The 20,595-nt window shown below is 43.9% G+C and overlaps 1 protein-coding gene across 1 annotated transcript in view; it reads left to right on the forward strand.

Moving 5' to 3' along the window:
- Positions 1 to 20,595, forward strand: part of BDH2 (3-hydroxybutyrate dehydrogenase 2) — a gene marked incomplete at both ends in the record, with an annotated part of 30,510 nt that overhangs the window by 8,095 nt on the left and 1,820 nt on the right. The window contains 6 exons of the mRNA XM_080697325.1: positions 4,757 to 4,853; positions 6,501 to 6,609; positions 11,773 to 11,833; positions 13,986 to 14,099; positions 18,846 to 18,904; positions 19,639 to 19,731. Coding sequence (XP_080553451.1) covers positions 4,757 to 4,853; positions 6,501 to 6,609; positions 11,773 to 11,833; positions 13,986 to 14,099; positions 18,846 to 18,904; positions 19,639 to 19,731 — 533 coding nt within the window. The remainder of the gene's footprint in view (positions 1 to 4,756; positions 4,854 to 6,500; positions 6,610 to 11,772; positions 11,834 to 13,985; positions 14,100 to 18,845; positions 18,905 to 19,638; positions 19,732 to 20,595) is intronic.

A 20,595-nucleotide genomic window follows, 5' to 3' on the forward strand; every position in this document is an offset into this window, starting at 1 on the left:
CCAAGAGCCCTTGATAAATCTGCAGGTGGGACCTGAAAGGAAGGGTTAACATTCCTGGTTGATTCTAGAGCATCCAGGTCCTCCTTTGCCCACCACCCCCCTCCTCATGGCTGTCTAATAAGTTACTAATGGCTTCAGGGGTGAGGGGAGAAGGACTTAATGTATCTATTTTTAAGGAAACACAGGTTGAGACCAGACTAGCCCAGGCAGAATTCCTTTTTTGTACCCAAGGAAGGAACTAATCTTTTGGGCCAAGACCCAATGATTAAATTAGGAATTGAATTAAAAGTAGGTCGTCAAAATATTCAGATTTCACTCAATCTCTTATCCACCCTGGACAGGAGAGGAGACACCGTTTAGTCTGGAACAAAGAAGGAAATAGAGGGGGGCTTAAGATTTCTTCCATTCAGGTTGAACTGAAAAGAGAAGGGGAAGCCGTTAGGAGAACACAGTACCCAAAACCCCATGAAGGAAGGATTGGGTCACAACCCATCATAGAGGGCTGACTCCAGGATGGCCTGCTTGAACCCTGCATGTCCCCATTTAATACTCCTATGTTACACATAAGGAAATCAGATGGGTCCTACAGATTGGTTCAGGACCTAAAGGGCCATAAACCAGATTGTTTAGAGAAGGCACTCTGTAGTCCCCAACCCTTATACACTTCTAAGTAGGATTCCTCACAAACATAGCTGGTTTATAGTGGTAGATATAAAGGATGCCTTTTGGGTCTGTCCTTTAGCTAAGGAAAGTAGAATTATCTTTGCCTTTTGCCGGGGCCCAGCCCTAGCATGAGTTGGGGGTCATGTGTTGGTGAGAGAAGAGTCGAGGTTGAGTGAGAGAAGACTCTGACACACGAGACCAGATGCAAGCTTCTCCAACTTTATTCAGGATTTGTTACAATCTTTATACTTTCTTTCTTGGTAGGGTAGACAAAACCACAGTCATGCCTAGAAAACTTCAAGGACAGAAAAATTCTTTAGCAGACTTTAGGACAGGGTGCCAGACACTTAATAAATCATAAAAAGTATGCTTTGTCTCATATCACAAGGCCAGCTTGAACTTAATCTTGTATGTTGGCCCAAACTAAGGCCAGCTTGAGCTTAATCTTTGGCCCAAACTTTTTCTTAGGGAAAAAAAAAAAAAGATCTTTGCTGACTCAGTCTCTTTTACGCCGCTGCCCATTAGTTATAATGCTTATTCATAAAATTCCAATTACACATATTCAAATAATTTTAAAATAATTATTTTGAAGGGGGAAGGGTTAGTTTTTCTCGCGGGGGACTCCAGCCTTTGCGGGTCCTCTGGCCAAGCTTTTGCTCAAGGTCTGCACGAGATGCTGTAGCAGCCTTTGAGTGGGAAGACCCTGGAACTGGGAGGGAACAGCGATATCACTGGACAGTCTTTCCACAAGGGTTCACAAAGTCATCCAACTTGTTTGGACAAGTTCTAGAAAAGGTGCTAGAGGAATTTGAGGCTCCTTCTTCAATTGGACTGATCTAATATGTGGGTTACCAAAATAGACTTATTAAACTTTCTGGGACCACACAGCCTAAGGGTTGCAAAGACCAAATTGCAGTTAGTTGAAAAGGAAGTAAAATATTTAGGGTACCTAATCAGCAAGGAAAAAAAGAAGTTCGGTCCAGAGAAGATCTCGGAGTACTAGCATGCCCCTTCCAGGTACCAAAAGAGAATTAAGGACATTTTTAGGGCTTTTCGGGTACTATAGATTATAGATTAATTCATACACCCTCAAAACTAAGGAATTAGTTCTTCATCTCCTTGATGAAGAACCTGACCCCCTCCTCTTGAAGCAGGAGGAAATGTAATTGGCCAAGGGTCTCAAGCAGGCCTTGATCACTGCCCCAGTTTTAGCTTTACCATCCCTAGAAAAAGCATTCCACCTCAGTGTTAATCTAACTATAAAGGTACTGCGTTAGGGGTGTTAACCCAAGAGCATGGGGAAAAGAGCTAGCACATGGCCTATTTATCCAAGCTCTTGGACCCCATTTCCAGAGGCTGGCCTGATTGCACTTACTCAGTAGCAGTGACAGTCCTACTCACAGAGGAGGGTAGAAAACTGGCCTTTGGTGGAACTTTAGTTGAGAGTACTCCATATCAGGAGCTACAGGGTTTATGCCAGTATTATTTGGTGGTCCATTATTAATAAAAAGGTAGATTGAATGAATAATTTACAGTAAAATCAACAGAGATTTGTCAACTATATCCTAGATGTCATTAAGGAAATAGCTAAAGAGTTAGATGCTACTAACAAATAACCTAAGAAATAGACTAGCTTTAGATACGATCTTAGAAAAAAGGAAAAAGTTAAGTGCCATAAAAATTAGACCTTTTTAGATATTAGACCTTTATTAGACCTTTATCCCAAACAATATGGCACCAGATGGAGCTATAACTAAAGCTCTGTGAGGCTTGACTGCATTAGCAGCTGAGCTAGCAAAAAGTTTAAGGATAGATGATCTTTTCCCCAGCCTAATGGGACAATGGTTTGGAAAGCAAGGAGAAATAATGACTGTGGTCATAATATTTTCTATTATAGTATTTGGAATAATGATCCTAGCAGGATGTGGTATAATACGCTGGGTTAAGGCCCTAGTCCTGAGACAGAGACAGTTCTAATGAAACAATCCCCAACAGATTACCAAAATAATCTATTGTCAAACATCTATGAGAGCAAAAGTTGCCATGTATTAATAGGATTTGAAGAAAAGAGTAATAATATATAATAGAGCAGGGGGAATTGTGAGAATACAATTGTACCTTTTCTGTCAAAAGACAGCTTAACGTAAACTACCATTCTCTAACCTGATAGGGACTTGACATTCCTTCACAAAATTAGTATCTCTTACGAGGCTCAACCCTCCTCCTCTGTAGCTAACCAGAAAGAATATGAAGCTGTAACTCCCATTAATAGGAACACAGCACAGGAGTTTTATGTTGGGGATTTAAGACCCACTGGGTTCTTTGTCAGGTGTGCTCTTGAATACCTGGGAACATACTTTTTTCTTTTGCAAAAAAAAGTAAAATTGCCTTGCCAAACAATTTCGAAACACATGCCTTTTTGACACCATGAACCTTAATTTCTAACATTGCCAAATCCATTGCCCCAATTTGCTGAATCAAATAATTGGGACAAGTATTTGGAAAGAAGGAAAAAAACTGATTGATTCACTAGCAAATCAGAGAAACCAGTGAACTTAAGCATTTAGGAACAAGCCCTGGATTCCCCTGAACGAAGCAATCAGGTGCCTTTTAGAGGTTAGCTCTTCAGGGTCATGCTGGTGTCTTATCAGAAGAAATGCAATTTATGTTCGAGTCTTCCTTGAGTCAGTTCTTAATCAGATGCATAAGTGTCAGATACCCTTCTTTCAACAAACAGGTAAGAACATGTTATTCCTTAACATGGGGTGAAAGAATGGAGAACGAAGGGGGGAAAATGCCAGCTTTGAAACAGGCCATTTGTTAGCTGCCAGTTCAGAAGCAGCCCTCTCAGGTTAAAATATATTGAACTATGTATCCCATTAAGATATATGACTACAATGCACCAATAAAAAATTTAAAATAAAAAAAAATAAATTAAGTTCCAGCAAGTCAAAATAAATCTACTATACTGGAAGTCTTTCTGAAGCAAAATTTCAGTCTTGCTTTAGTTTGTTTATTCTTTTCTATCTTTAAAATAATCAAATAAGTCATGTTTATATTTTAAAGAGACATAAATGCAGCTTTTATTAGAGAACTTTTGCTTTTTTGTAACTAGTTTAGTGTGTCTCTCTCAGACCCCATGCCAGAGTGCTGTGTCCAGCCTAACAGTCACTTCTAATAAATAATGGAAGTGTAAAGATAAAGATTATAAACAAAAACAGTCTTTATCCCATGGCTACTCCCTTTCCTCACTCTCACTCCAACAGAATTCAGTGTTACCCTATTAACAACACAGTTTCTCGGGAAAACAACGCACTAAAATGATCTGACTTTCAGCTCTTGCTGCTGGATACAAGAATCATCTACTGCAGATCAGTCATAGTTCACTATAAAGTCATTACCCAGACAGGCTCTTATTACCCAAGTTAGAAAATGAAAGAGAGGGAGAAGAGTGAGTGTGTTAGGGGGGCCTCAAGATGGTATTTTAAGATTGTGTGTGTGTGTGTGTGTGTGTGTGTGTGTTGCACTAGGGGCTGGACTTGGAGTTCTACCTCTGATCTACATCCTCAGCCTTTTTATTTTTTATTTTAAAACAAGGTTTCGCCGGGCGTGGTGGCGCACGCTTGTAATCCCCGCGCTTGGGAGGCTGAGACAGGAGGATCGCACGGGTTCGAAGCCAGCCTCAGCTACTTAGTGAGGCTTTCAGCAACTTAGTGAGACCCTGTTTCCAAATAAAATATAAAAAAGGTCTGGGAGTATAGCCCGGAAGTAGAAAGCCTCTGGGTTCCACCCCCAGTACCACCAAAAACAAAAAACAAAAACAAAAACAAGGTGTCACTAAATGACTATGCACTATCCTCAAACCTACAAGCCTCCCAAGTGCTGTGATCACAGGTGTGCGCCACTGCACCTGGCTAAGCTTTTTATAATTTAAAGGGAATCTTAAGATTAAGACCCTAGCGATAGTCCACAATCCTGTGCAGCCAGACTGTAGGGGCCTTACTCTCTTCACACCTCACACCTCAAAACAGCTAAGTCTTCAAGGCTAAGGATTTTTTATATAGTTGTTAGTAATCGTATCTTTTGTTTTCAGGTATTCAAATTCGAGTCCTTGATGTCACAAAGAAGAAACAAATCGATCAGTTTGTCAATGAAGTTGAAAAAGTCGATGTTCTCTTCAATGTTGCTGGGTAATCCATAACTTTTTTTTTCAGTACCAGGGATTGAACTCAGGGGCATTTCTACCCCTAAGCTACACCCCTAGCCCTATTTTTAATGCTGTATTTTGAAACAGTGTCTCAGTAAGTGGGAGGGCCCCAAGATCCTCCTGAGGCTGGCTCCAGTCTCAGCCTCCCAAGTACTGAGATTACAAGTGTGCGCCACCATTCCTGGCAATTCATAAGTTTTTAATTTCACTTTCCTTACAGAAAGATTTTTTTTTTTGCAATACTAAGGATGGAACCCAAAGGCATTGTACCTTCAAGCTACAACCCCTGCCCTATATTTTATTCTTTTTTTTTTTAAACAGGGTCTCACTAAGTTGCAGAAGGCCTCACTAAGTAGCTGAGGCTGTCTGCGAACAGCGATCATCCAGTCTCAGCCTTTCGAATGCTGGGATTACACGCATACACCACCAGCCAGCTCAGAAAGATTTTTATGACTTTTTTTTTTTTGGTAGTAGGGATGGAACCCAGGGGGATTCTACCTTCGAGTGATACCCCCAGCTCTATTATTTATTCTTTTATTTTTATTATTTTTATATTTTATTTTTTGGTGGTACTGGAGTTCCTGGAAACCTTCTACCTCCGGGCTACACTCCCAGACCTATTTTATATTTTTATTTAGAAACAGGGTCTCTTAAGCCAACCTGGCTGGCTTCGAACCTGCGCAATCCTCCTGTCTCGGCCTCCCAAGCGTGGGGATTACAAGCGTGTGCCACCAAACATGGCTTATTCTTTTATTTTGAAACAGTGTCTCACTGAGTTGCAAAGGGCCTCACTAAGTAGCTGAGGCTGTCCACAAGCCATGATCCTCCTGTTTCAAGCCTCCCAAATGCTGGGATTATAAGCATGTACCACTATGCCTAGCTTTTCTATGACTTTTTAAGAAACAACTGTGTTAATATGGTAAATTTCTTCACTATGGATCATGATAGTCCTTGTGAAGTAGGACTAGATTTTGAACAGGATTTTTCTTAACACATAAAATATAGCAAGTCATTCAGCCATAATCTGGGTCTCAAGAACCAAATCGATAAGAATTCCAGTGTGGCTGGGCTGGTGACTGAGACACTTGCTTTTCCTTGCGAATTTTTATTTTTCTGAAGAAATCTAAATCTCTGCCACCGGAGGGCACTGTTGCTTTTGAAACAGAAGTCAAATAGGGCAGGTGTCTCTCATTTATTTGGGGCGTGGATCCTTCCAGTGCAGTTAGTAATGAGCGTCTTGATTTGGTGACGCAAGATGCTTGCCTTCTTCTTTTGAAAGAAGGATGTTGTTCTTAGATAACAAATATTCTAGCTTGAGTTTTCGGGATTCTTACCAACATAATGTTCTAAGTGTCTCTGTGCTTGAATTGTCTTGAAAAGGGAAAAGACAAGTCTTGAAAAGGGAAAGAGACAATGGTCAAGTCAATAAATAATAATGGAAATGATCAACAAAGGGATCCGAAATTTTGTGATGAGGATTTCTTATTGTTGTTTGGATTTAGGGTTTGGTTTTCCCAATGCTAGGGGTCAAACCCAGGACCTCAAGCATGCCAGGCAAGCACTCTACCGCTGAGGCTCGTCCGCAGCCCTTTAGTGACAGTCTTTCCCCACTGTTTGCTCACTCTTCCAGTTTTGTCCACCATGGAACCATCCTGGACTGTGAAGAAAAAGACTGGGACTTTTCGATGAATCTCAACGTCCGTAGCATGTACCTGATGATCAAGGCATTCCTTCCTAAAGTAAGGCAACCACCTCCACTTGATAAGTACCACATTAGATCCCATCCTGGGCAACCAGACAGGATGCCCCGTGTGCTGGAGAGCGATGGCCAACAGAGCAGCTCATGTGCATTGACCATTTATGCCAAGGCATTTGACATAAGTTAACTCGTTTAATCTTCCAGCTCATACATTCCAGAAATATTTTATATTTACTTATTTATTTATTTGTGGTACTGGAGATTGAACATGGGGTGTTCTACCTCTACACTGCATCCTTAACCTTTTTATTTTTTTTTTTGAAACAGTGTCTCACTAAATTGCTGTAACTTACTAAGGCTGGCCTCAAACTTGTGATCCTTCTATCTCAGCCTGCCAAATCCTGGGAGTATAGGCAGACACCGCTGTGCCCAGGTTCAGTAATATTTATTAAGCATTTCCTACATGCCAGGCTCCATTTTTTTTTTTTTTTTTTGGTGGTACTGGGGTTCCTGGAAGCCCTTCTACCTCCGGTATACACTCCCACGGGCTACACTCCCAGACCTATTTTTTAACATTTTTATGTGGAAACAGAGTCTCTTAAGCCAGCGAGACTGGCTCCGAACCAGCGCGATCCTCCTGTCTCCACCTCCCAAGCGCGGGGATTACAAGCGTGCGCCACCACGCCCGGCATGCCAGGCTCCATTCTAAGCACAAAAGATTCAAGGGAGACTTTTTATTGAGGGGAGAGAGGACAACAAGTAATCAGATAGACATGAAATGTGTGAGGTGGCTGTAAGTACCATGAAGGAAAAGAGACTAAATGAACAGCGAGGCCCTCCTGTTCCTTACCACCAAGGTGCAATCTTCAGATTGAGGACGCTCTGGCTCCAGGCAGACAAGCCAGCAAGGAGGTACACAGGGCTGGAACAATCCTGGGGGGAAGTGACTGCTTCATCATATTCACTGACTAAGAGGATAAAATTGAGAGGTTGGGTAACTTCCCAGAGGTCACACAACAAGTGGTTCGAACCAAAATGCGAAGCCTGGAAGCTCAGCTGCTCCTGAATTGCAGTGTCTACACCTCCACCCCCGAGTCAAAATAGGGGCACCCTATTTTGGTATAGTAATATTCAGGTATTAATTGTATGAAAGAACAGAGCAGGGGCACTGCTCTTCTCTGCCCTCAATAGCCTCCTTTTGCCTGGTGGTCAACCTGAGCCATGGAGGTACTACAGAGGCAAGAGAGGGCGTGCTAATGAGAACATTCCTCTTGGGTTAACTCACCTTGACTTTTCCAGTTTCCATACAGCTCATCACTGTTTTAAACTTCTTTTTATAAGCAAGCATTAGACGCCTTTTGGTGTAAAGAACTGAATTAGGTGCTGGGGGTTGTGGGTGTGGGAGGCCGATAGCCCTGACTGTGAACGAACCTGTAAGCCGCTATAGCAGACAGTGAGAGGAACTGACTGACACAGCTCAGCCCCAGCTTGTAAATGGAGCCCCAGTGAAATGCAGAGGAGGCACCCTCCCCCATCTGGATTAGATGACTGGCGCTGCTGAATGCTGTCCAACTCAGGACAGAGGACTTGACGGCACAGCGAAGCTGATGCTGCGCTCCACTCTCAATATTCCACCGAATGTCAAGAAGGATCCTGATGAACACTAACAAGAGAGTTAGACAAACTGGCTTGGTAATCGTCATGTTTAACATTCTCACTGCTATAATCCCAAATGACTGCCACCATGCCAGGCTGCTTTTCTTGGCACATGCTTGTCATCCCAGTTCTTGGGAGGCTGAGACAGGAGGACTGCAGGTTTGTAGCCAGTCACAGAAACTTAGCGAGACCCTATTTCAGAATAGAGACTAATATAGGGCTGAGAGTGTAGCTCAGAGGCAAATGTCCTGGGGTTCAACCCCACTATCACACATACACAAGAGCACATTAGGGTTAAATGTTACTTTTTCTCCTGTGGTCTTCCTTGACATGGTTGTGTCACCACAGCCTCTCCTGTGTCCTTTTAGTCCTCTCAACACAGTGGCTTCGGGTTATTTTAGACTCTGTTCTCTCATACAATTAGTACCTGAACATTAAAACAGGAAGTAAAAACTATACCAAAAGGAAACATCATCTTGGCTAGCACAGCCCTGGCTCCAATACCTGCACACCTTCCCCTTCCCACACCTCTGTTTTGTGAAAGCCTCTAAACAAACTCACCCTGACCAATGTAATTCTTTTCTCCAGACCCTTTAACTCAGCCAGTGGAGGCCCCACCCCTTCAGAAGCCATTTCTGTATGTGATTTTCATATGACAAACACGTCCTGGGTTTCCTTCTGCTCTCTACTCCGCCCTTTGCTTTAACTCTGTGTGTTCTCCGCTCCCCCACCTCCGCCTTGCTCTGTATGGCCGGCTGCCTCACCAATGACCTTGCTGGTGTTCTGTATGGCCGGCTGCCTCACCAATGACCTTGCTGGTGCTCTGTATGGCCGGCTGCCTCACCAATGACCTTGCTGGTGTTCTGTATGGCCGGCTGCCTCACCAATGACCTTGCTGGTGCTCTGTATGGCCAGCTGCCTCACCAATGACCTTGCTGGTGTTCTGTATGGCCGGCTGCCTCACCAATGACCTTGCTGGTGTTCTGTATGGCCGGCTGCCTCACCAATGACCTTGCTGGTGTTCTGTATGGCCGGCTGCCTCACCAATGACCTTGCTGGTGTTCTGTATGGCCGGCTGCCTCACCAATGACCTTGCTGGTGCTCTGTATGGCCGGCTGCCTCGCCAATGACCTTGCTGGTGTTCTGTATGGCCGGCTGCCTCGCCAATGACCTTGCTGGTGCTCTGTATGGCCGGCTGCCTCACCAATGACCTTGCTGGTGCTCTGTATGGCCGGCTGCCTCGCCAATGACCTTGCTGGTGTTCTGTATGGCCGGCTGCCTCGCCAATGACCTTGCTGGTGTTCTGTATGGCCGGCTGCCTCGCCAATGACCTTGCTGGTGTTCTGTATGGCCGGCTGCCTCACCAATGACCTTGCTGGTGTTCTGTATGGCCGGCTGCCTCGCCAATGACCTTGCTGGTGTTCTGTATGGCCGGCTGCCTCACCAATGACCTTGCTGGTGCTCTGTATGGCCGGCTGCCTCGCCAATGACCTTGCTGGTGTTCTGTATGGCCGGCTGCCTCACCAATGACCTTGCTGGTGTTCTGTATGGCCGGCTGCCTCACCAATGACCTTGCTGGTGTTCTGTATGGCCGGCTGCCTCACCAATGACCTTGCTGGTGTTCTGTATGGCCGGCTGCCTCACCAATGACCTTGCTGGTGTTCTGTATGGCCGGCTGCCTCACCAATGACCTTGCTGGTGTTCTGTATGGCCGGCTGCCTCGCCAATGACCTTGCTGGTGTTCTGTATGGCCGGCTGCCTCACCAATGACCTTGCTGGTGCTCTGTATGGCCGGCTGCCTCGCCAATGACCTTGCTGGTGTTCTGTATGGCCGGCTGCCTCACCAATGACCTTGCTGGTGTTCTGTATGGCCGGCTGCCTCACCAATGACCTTGCTGGTGCTCTGTATGGCCGGCTGCCTCGCCAATGACCTTGCTGGTGTTCTGTATGGCCGGCTGCCTCACCAATGACCTTGCTGGTGCTCTGTATGGCCGGCTGCCTCACCAATGACCTTGCTGGTGTTCTGTATGGCCGGCTGCCTCACCAATGACCTTGCTGGTGTTCTGTATGGCCGGCTGCCTCGCCAATGACCTTGCTGGAAACTTAGTTCTCAAGCGCCAGGACTTCTCCCAGCTTCCTGTTTCTTCCTCCAATACCCATGGTGCCCATCCCCCTGCTCATACCTCTATAATCTCAAAAACACTCCTGTGATGGCTAAGAAAGCCTAAGTTCATTTGAGAATAATTTAATTCAGAGAAGCTTTGCTCATTATCTACTCCTTTAGGTCTAGAACAGGGCCTAGCAATCTGCATTTTAAGCCAGCATCTCAGGAGATTCTGATGCACCAAGTTTTATTGATTGTACCATGTACCCTTTTGAAAAGACAAAGCAGCCAAATGCCTCCTCTTGATAAATTCACATTTCGGTGGAGGTTCTGAAGGTGGTCGTGGGAAACACTGAGCCAGCCTCAGCCCCATCACAGTCACCACTTACCAGGTCCCGCCCATCTGACCCAGCCATCTCCACCTTGCCACTCCGTACTTCTGAGACTCGCCTTTTACCATCCTTTTCCAAATCACTGCATCAGCTTCCACTGGTCTCTGCGTGGTGCCAGAGAAATCTTTGTGATCCCAGATCTGAAGATACTGCTCCTCCCTCCCCCCTTAACACCTGCCCTTGGATCTCTGTGGAGGCCTCGGCTGCTGGTGGCTGCTGGTTACGTCAGCCACTCCATCCAACAGGACAAGCTGCTCCCTCTAGCCTGGGATACTGCGTCATTTGTCTTTGAATCTCCTGAACCTTGCACAATACCTACCACAGTAGGTATTCAATAAATAGGTATTCAGTCTGGCACCGTGGTACATGCCTGTAATCTCAGCACCTTGGGAGGCTGAGGTAGGAGGATGGCAAGTTTGAGCCCATCCTCAGCAACTTAGCAAGACCTTGTTCAAAATAAAATAAAAATAAAAGTAGCTCAGTGGTAGAGCACCCCTGGGTTCTCTCTCCAGTACTGGAAAAAAAAATTCACCACAACACACATAGACACATACATATGCATACCTAACTTATTCTACATCTCTCTATAGCTAGCTAGCTACATAGATTGATAGACCAATATTATATATAGATATACCGATATTATGTATGTGGATAAATGATAGATAGATAGATAGATAATAGACTAAGGTAATAGTTTCCCAAAGCACAGTAATAGGAACACACAGTAACAACTGACAGTCATTCACATTAGCTCAGCATCTGTCCTTGGTCTTGCTGATGTTCTTGTATCACAGAACAGGGGCAACACCACTTGGAAATGCCAGTGAGTGTGTGCCAACACCACCAGCCTCAATCACAGCTAGGTGAGTATTGCGCGCTTACTGTTAATTGTGTCTAACATAAGCAATATATGGTCAAATTGGTTCTGCAAACCATAAGTTAACGCAAATATCCTAAAAAGGTAGCATTTTGAGGCTGAAGAGTGGAATTTCCCTTTTTCTTTTCTTACTTTTTCTTCATTTATTCTGCATTTGTTTTGTTTTGGCAGATGCTTGCTCAGAAATCTGGCAATATTATCAATATGTCCTCTGTGGCCTCCAGCATCAAAGGTAGGAAAGTGTTCCTTTCTCTGGGGTTCATAGTACACACACATGCACTCACACACGTGCAGACACACACACCTTTGTGAGATGAGTTTGAGAATAAGCAACTGAGATTTTTTAAAAGGCACACACTTGTAATCCCAGTACTTGGGAGGCTAAGACAGGAGGATCACAGGTTCGGGGCTGCCTCAGGAACTTGGTGAGGCTCTCAGGAATTTTAGTGAGACCCTGTTTCAAAATTTTAAAATATTAGCCGGGTGTGGTGGCGCACGCTTGTAATCCCAGCATTCAGGAGGCTGAGACCGGAGGATCGCAGTTCGTAGACAGCCTCAGCTACTTAGTGAGGCCCTCTACAACTTCGTGAGACCCTGTTTCAAAATAAAGAATAAAAAAATAGGGCAGGGAATTTAGCTTGGAGGTCAAATGCCCCTAGGTTCCATCCCCAAAACCCGCAAAAAAATATATATTAAAAAAATTAAAATATTAAAAAAGTAGGGCTGGGGATGTAGCTCAGAGGTAAATGCCCTTGATTTCAATCCCCAGTATTACACACACTATATATATGCCTGTGTATGTGTGTGTGTTTATTTATATATATACATACACAAATATATATCTACATACAAATATATATAATTTCAAAACATTTTTACAAAATCGGTATTAAGTTTCTTAACCATGAGACCTGTTGCCATAAACATAAGCCAGTTATAAATATCTTTTCTTTGCCTTCCCTTTTATTCCTCCTAATGGATATGGAAGTAAACATTGGATTGGGTGAAGGAAACATTTATCATTTACTTAATCCAAAATGATGAATTGATCAGGGTGCCATGACATACACCTGTAAACCCAGCTACCCGTGAGGATGAGGCAGGAGGATTACCTGTTCTAGTTCAGCCTAGGCAACATAGTGACATGTATTTGAAATCACTCTGCAAAACTCTAAAGGCATTTACAAAATCAACTTCTATTTCTCAGAAAAAAAGTGATTTGTTTTGTGGTACTAGAGATTAAATCCAGGGGTATTCTACCTCTGGGGTACACTCCCAGCTTTATTTTATTTTTTATTTTGAAACAAGGTCTCACTAAGTTGCTGAGGCTAGTTGTGAGTCTGTGATCCTCCTGTTTCAGCCTTCCAAGAACTGGGATTCTAGGCATGTGCTGAGAAGAATTTAACAAAAAATAATTTACTGAGCTCCTGTCCCCCAAGAGAATTCAGTCCAAAAGTGGGAGAAAAGTAGGCAAAAACCTTCCTGTAGAGTGTGGTAGTGTTAAAACAGAGGTTTCTACACAGAGCCATCACAAAATGGGGGAGAGCCTCCCAAGTACTGGATTACAAGTGTGGGCTACCATGCCCAGCTTAAAGTTGTTGTTGTTGTTCTTGTTGTTGTTCTTGTTGTTGTTGTTGTTGTTGTTGTTGTTGTTGTTGTTGTTCTTCTTCTTCTTCTTCTTCTTCTTCTTCTTCTTCTTCTTCTTCTTCTTCTTCTTGTCCTCCTCCTCCTCCTCCTCCTCCTCCTCCTTCTTCTTCTTCTTCTTCATCTTCTTTTTCTTCTTCTTTTTTTTTTTTTTTTTGTGGTACTGGGGATGGAACCCAGGGGCATTCTGCCTGTGGGTTAGAGAATGGCTTTCCAAGGACAGTTGATCTGGCCCCAAAAGGAGAAGACAGGTCCTTCAGGGCAGGGTGGCAGTGCAAATCAGAGGCAATGGCACAGCCTGGCACAGATGGGCTGGTGGCAACAGACAAAATCACTACTGCTGGGATGTCGTTGTCCCTGTCCTTGCAGTGATGCACAGGAAGGTAAAGACATGCTGAGGCCACTGGTTTTGTTGTCTTTGTTTGGTTTGGTTTCTCCTTTACCCCTCCCTCCTTTCGGCATCTGCCTGTAGGTTGTACTAAGAAATGCAGACCGCTGTTGTGAGCTAAGAGCTGCACCTCAACACCTAGGTCTCGACTGAGTTGCGCTTGTACCAATGCTATTTTCCCAGATTCAAGAACTGACCCTAGTATGGGAGAAAACCTGACATCTTTTCTTTTATTCCCTCAAGAGGAGGTGGGTAGGGGAAGCATGAAAATGGCTGCTGGGGAGAGCCGTGCTTCTTTTCTAAAGGAGACTGTGTTTCTGATTGCCTCCTTTCCACCCACGTCCACCCTCAGGCGTGGTGAACAGGTGTGTGTACAGCACCACCAAGGCGGCGGTGATCGGCCTCACCAAGTCTGTGGCCGCGGACTTCATCCAGCAGGGCATCAGGTGCAACTGCGTGTGCCCAGGTGAGTCAGCACCGTGGGCTGCCGGCCGGCCTTCCCAACGCCCAGACGCCTGTCAGCCATGTTAAATTGCATTCTGTAGCTAGGCGTAGTGACATATGCTTGTAATCCCAGAGCTTGGGAGGCTGAGATCGCACAGGTTCAAAGCCAGCCTCAGCAATGTAGTGAGACCCTGTTTCCAAATAAAATATAAAATAGGTCTGGGAGTGTACCCCAGAGGTAGAAAGCCCCCGGCTTTCATCCCCAGTACCACAAAATAAATAAATTAATTAACCAATTAATTTTATTCTGTTTCCTGGGAAAAATCCAGAAAAGTACATCTCACCTGTCTGAGCTAACAGCCCAGTTGTAAGTTGTGAAGGAAATCCTAAGGCATTAGGAACCAGCCACAGGTGCAAAGTGTTTCACTGGGGGACAAATCAGAATCAATTGGATAAGACACATTTGCCAAGGCCTGGTGTTTGGGAAGCAGACCAGGTGGGAAGAAGCTCTTAAAGCTGTAAAGATTTTGAGAAGAGTGTTCATGGAGGATTAAGATGCACACTGTGGGTAAAATTTTGGGCATTAACAAGGTTATTGACGAAGGATGTGAGGAAAATATTGGAAACTAGATAAGAGGGGACCTCTGTTCCTATAGTAACGTGAAGGTAGAAATTTACTTAAACAGAAGAAGAAATGAATAAACTGTAAATTGTGTGTGTGTGTGTGTGTGTGTGTGTGTGTGTGTGTGTGTGTGTGCTAGGGATTGAACCTCGGGGCATTCTACCTCCTAGCTATACCCTCAGCCTGAATTTTTATTCTTTTATTCTGAAATAGGGTCTCACTAAGTTGCAGAGTGCTTCACTAAGTAGCTGAGGCTGGCTGTGAACCTGGATCCTTCTGTCTCAGCCTCCCAAGTACTGGATTACAAGTGTGGGCTACCATGCCCAGCTTAAAGTTCTTTTTTTTGTGTGTGTGGTACTGGGGATGGAACCCAGGAGTATTCTACCTCCGAGCGATACTCCCAGCCCTATTTTCTATTCTTTATTTTATTTTATTTTATTTTGGTGTTACTGGGGTTCCTGGAAGCCCTTCTACCTCCGGGTTACACTCCCAGGCTTATTTTTATATTTTTATTTGGAAACAGGGTCTCTTAAGCCAGCATGGCTGGCTTCGAACCTGCGCGATCCTCCTGTCTCCACCTCCCAAGCGCGGGAATTACAAGTGTGCGCCACCACACCCGGCTTCTTTATTTTTGAAACAGGGTCTCACTGAGTTGCAAAGGGCTGCACTAAGCAGCTGAGGCTGCCTGAGAACTGCAATCCTCCTGTCTCAGCCCCCCAGTGCTGGGATTACAAGTGTGTGCCACCACACCTGGCTAAACTTCTTTATAATAAACTGAAATGCTTTTCCTTTGACTTAAAATGACAATTTCACCTCTGCCTGCCTGGCTCTGTGTGTGTGTGTGTGTGTGTGTGTGTGTGTGTGTGTGTGTGTGTGTGTGTGTAATGAGGATTGAACCCAAGGCCATTCTACCTCTGAGCTACACTATCAAAGCCACCGCCACTGGATTCTGCTGTATCTGTGGCACAGACACACTGTGCCATGGTCTGCTCGTATCTGGTTGGAGACCAATGACTCACAGCCCTCTGTCCCCTCTCAGCCACACTCACTCCTCCTCGGGTTTTGCTGCCTGGCTCCATGAATCACAGCCAGTTCTTTGTTCCAGAGAGTTTGATAACATATTTTCCAGTCTGATGAGAAATGCAGCTGATGAAACAACCACATTTTCTAAATCCTTTTTCCATTTATTCCTCTGGGTAAAATGGCATCAAGAATAATAGTTAAGCTCAAAGTAATACCAGCATGTTCACCAAAACCCAATGAAGCTCTTCTCTTTTTTTCTTAGTGTTATCTACATGTGCATTTCTACTCCAAGGAAAATCAAGCAGAACATCTCAAACACCAAGATTCCGTACCTTGAGGATATTTAGTAGCTTTTCCTCTTTAAACCAGTGCTTTTCAACCCAAAATTCAAGCAGAATCTCCTGGGGGGGGGGTCCTAATGACACACAGTTCTTCGCATTCACTCTGTCCTCATGATTCTTTTATGCCTTCAGGTTTGGAAAGATCACACAGGGGACTTTAAAATGATCCTCCAATCCCTAGTATTTGAGCTGAGACAGAAGGATCACAAGTTCAAGACCAATCTCAGCAATTTAGTGAGCCTCTTAGCAACTTAGCAAGGCCCTGTTTCAAAAAATAAAAATAAAAAGGACTGGGAGTGTAGCTTTCAGGTAGAATCCCCCTTGGTTCAATCCCTAATACCTCCCCTCCAAAAAAACAAAAAAGTCCTCTAAAAACCTCCAAGACCAGCTGTAAACTACTGAAAACCTTGTTCCTGGATTTGCAATATTTCTTTTCTAAAGACATTAATAATTCTTATTAGGCACCCTCTATTCTTTTAGGGTTGTGGAACCAGGTAAAAGAGCATATCTATCTAATAGATATACCTACAGTTACTGAAAACAAAAGAGTCCTTTTTTTTTTTTTTTTTCCGGTACTGGGGATGGAACCCAGGGGCATTCTACCTCTGAGCATCACCAGCCCTATTTTTTATTATTTACTTTGAAACAGGGTCTCACTGAAAAAAACTCACTAAGCAGCTGAGGCTGTCTGTGAACCACGATCCTCCTGTCTCAGCCTTCCAAATGCTGGGATTACAAGCCTGCACCACCACGCTCGGCCTGCTTTCTTTCTTTACAGGAGAGGTCTACACATTTTTTTTTGATAGACAACAAACAGTTTTGGTTTTGAGAGCCATTTCATCTATTGAAAGCACTCAGCTCTGCTCTTGTAGCATGAAAATAGTTATAGCCTACCTTCCTAATTAACTGGGCAGTCTAGAAGAGGTTAGTTTCCACCCAGAGTTGAAAGTGTTGTCTGCTTATAGGAAAGTGAGGAGAGAGAGAAGAGAGCCTAAAGAAAAGGCTCCACCTAGGAGATGAAATTTCTGATTTGGAAGATTCTCAGCCTCTCAAAAAAATAAAAATAAAAATAAAACTGATGCTAAAACTAAGAGATGCTTTTCAAGCAAAGATCAAATCTCTGGCATTCCCAAGGACATGTTCTAAATATGAAGCTGAGGGTGTGACTGTAAAAGCACTTGGAACATTTTCAGAAAGATCACGATGCCCCAAAGTGCTGTTCAGTCTGGGGGTGGGGAGAAGGCCCTAAAAAGAATCTACAGATAATTTGAGTTTTTTTGTTTTGTTTGCAGTACTGGGGATGAAACCCAGGGGCACTGTACCTCCGAGCTACACCCCTAGCCCTATTTTTTAGTCCTTTTTATGTTTGAAACAGGGTCTCACTGAGTTGTGAAGGGCCTAAGTAGCTGAGGCTGGCCTCGAACTGCGATCCTCTGGCCTCCACCTCCCAAGTGCTGGGATTACAAGTGTTCGCCACCACGCCCAGCCATATTATATGAGTTAACAAAAAAGTCTGGAGAACTTGATGGAGAGGCACGTAACCTAAGTGAAGTTTACATTTTTAGTATCATTCTTTTCTTTCTTTTTAAAAGAAAACAAATTTAAATTATATTTTTATCAGGAACTTAAAGCAGTGGTTAAAAACTGGAATTTTAAAACCAATGAAAACAGGTGAGATGATGAGGAAAATCTCAAACCACTAGACTACCTAGGACTGGCAGCCTTGGAGCTGTCCCCGAGGGTCCTCACAGTGAGTTTGACAGCAAAGAAGGGTTTTGAGATCACTGACTCAAACTGGACTCTTAAACTGGCAATGCGCTTATATGATTTCTTTCTGCACCTCAGGACAGTTGTGAGGGTAAAAGTGCTTAAAACAGCTGGGGATGGTGGTGCACTCCTGTAATCTTAGTACACAGAAGGCTGAGACAGGAGGATTGCAGGTTCAAGGCCAGCTTCAGCAATTTACAAGACCCTATTTCAAAATAAAAAATACAATATGGCTGGGAGTGAAGCTTGGAGGTAGAATGCTCCTGGGTTCAATTCCTAGAACCCCAAAAAGGTGCTTAAAATCCACCCATCATCATATAAATACAATGTTACTAAAATGTATGTCTTGGAGAATGCTGGGTAATTCACCTGGAGCCCTGCCTAGTGTCATATAAAAGTATAGTATGTGTTTTTAAAAACCATAGTGATGTTATTTAAAAAGTTATATGCTGGCCGGGTGTGGTGGCGCACGCTTGTAATCCCCGCGCTTGGGAGGCAGAGACAGGAGGATCACGCAGGTTCGAAGCCAGCCTTGCTGGTTTGAGACCCTGTTTCCAAATAAAAAGTATAAAAGAGGTCTGGGAGTGTAGCCCGGAGGTAGAAGGGCTTCCAGGAACCCCAGTACCACCACCAAAAAAAAAGTTATATGCTTATTAATTAAGAGGTTAAGCAAACTGGATGTATTGGTGCACACTTGTAACCCTAGTACTTGGGAGGCTGACTCAGGAGGATCACAGGTTCAAAGATAGCCTCAGCAAATAGTGAGACTTTTATCAACCTAGTAAGACAGTTTCAAAAGAAAAATAGGGCTGGGGCTGTAGTTCAGAGGTAGAATGCCACTCGGTTCAATCTCGTCACACACACAAAGAGACCAGGCAGACAAAAGTGAAATTGTCATTTTAAGTCAAAGGAGAAGTGTTTCAGTAATTGTATCATAAAGAAAAGAAGTTTAAATTTTATCTGTTTCTTTTTCTGTCTAAGTAAGTAACCAAGCTGAATGTCTCCTTTGATTTAGGAACAGTTGATACACCGTCTCTGCAAGAAAGAATACAAGCCAGAGGAAATCCTGAAGAGGTATATATATATATATATATTTTTTTTTTAGTACCGGAGATGGAACCCAGGGGATTATACCTCCAAGCTACACCCCTAGCCCTACTTTTTAGTCGTTTTAAAAAATTTTTGAAACAGGGTCTCACTGAGTTGCAGAGGGCCTTGCCAAGTAGCTGAAGCTGTCCAGGAACTGAGATCCTCCCATCTCCACCTCCCATAATGCTGGGATTACAAGTGTGCACCACCACATCCAGCTATAATTAGCATTTTAAATGTGCTTAAACATTTTGTTTTTAAAAAAATGCCCTCTTCCTTATGGAGGGTCAACAAAAGGTAGTACAGCGGTTGCTAAGACAAGGGGCAGAGGGAAATAGAAAGTTAGTGCTTAATGGGTATCAAGTGTCATTTTTGTAAGAAGACAAGTTCCTGGAGACAGATGGTGGTGATGGTGGCACAATAATGTGAATGTACATTACACAAGCGAATCATACACTTAAAATGGTTAAGACAAATTTTAAGTTCTGTGTGTTTTACACTTTTTTTTAGAAGCCCTCTTCTTTCAGATCAGCTTCCTGGTCTGCCCTGGGGTCTGTGGGTTTTAGTATGTCACAAATAGTTTGAGTAGCGTGGGTGAAATTCACTGCAACCCTGGCTGAAGATTCATCAAGGCAGCTGTGCATTCCTCCTGACGAAGTTACAGGTGGACATGCTTATCAGCTGACACCACTGATGTCTGGAACGCTCTCTGGTCACAGGCACTGAACGATTTCCTGAAGAGACAAAAGACTGGAAGATTTGCGACCGCGGAGGAAGTGGCCCTTCTCTGTGTGTATTTGGCTTCCGATGAAGTAAGCGCTAGGCTTTTGGGAGTTCTTTATTCTCCATCACATTTGGCTAGGACTTGCTCACCAACATGTCATCTACAGAGTCAATGGCATATACATGCCTAGATGCTTTATTTACAAGTTAAAGGGATCACTTTCCTGAGATACAGATGCTTCCAAAAAGTATAACTGGGAAGGAGTGGTAATGTACACCTGTAACTTCAGCCACTGAGAAAGCCGAAGCAAGAGGATGGCAAGGTGGAGGCCAGCCTGGGCAACTTAGCAAAACCCTGTCTCAAAATATAAAAGGAGAAAGCCAGGCGTGGTGGCACACGCTTGTAATCCCCGCGCTTGGGAGGCGGAGACAGGAGGATCGCGCAGGTTCAAAGCCAGCCGCGCTGGCTTAGGAGACCCTGTTTCCAAATAAAAATATAAAAAATAGGTCTGGGAGTGTAGCCCGGAGGTAAAAGGGCTTCCAGGAACCCCAGTAACAAATATATATATATATATATATATATGGAGAGCGGGATGCAGCTCACTGGTAGAGAACTTGTTTAGCATGTATGAGGCCCTAGGTTTGATCCTCAGAACCACAAACATTATATTTGGGAAAATCCTGAGTAAATATTCATTGAATTATGGAACCTCCAGTGTTGTGAGAGTTTCTGGTGAGAGGGTCAGCCTGACTAGTTGTGTTCAGTTGATGCATGTGGTGCTTTGGGTTCTACTGGTGACTTGTTTGGAAGAATTACACTGGCTGTTTTCCCTATTACTTGTTTATCATCGTGTATGAGAATTCTTTCTTTTTTTTTTTTTTGCGGGTCTGGGGATGGAACTGAGGGGCATTTGACCTCCGAGCTACACCCTCTGCCCTATTTTTTATTCTTT

This window comes from Muscardinus avellanarius (assembly GCF_963383645.1).
Source record: "Muscardinus avellanarius genome assembly, chromosome: 6".
Classification (NCBI taxonomy): Eukaryota; Metazoa; Chordata; class Mammalia; order Rodentia; family Gliridae; genus Muscardinus; species Muscardinus avellanarius.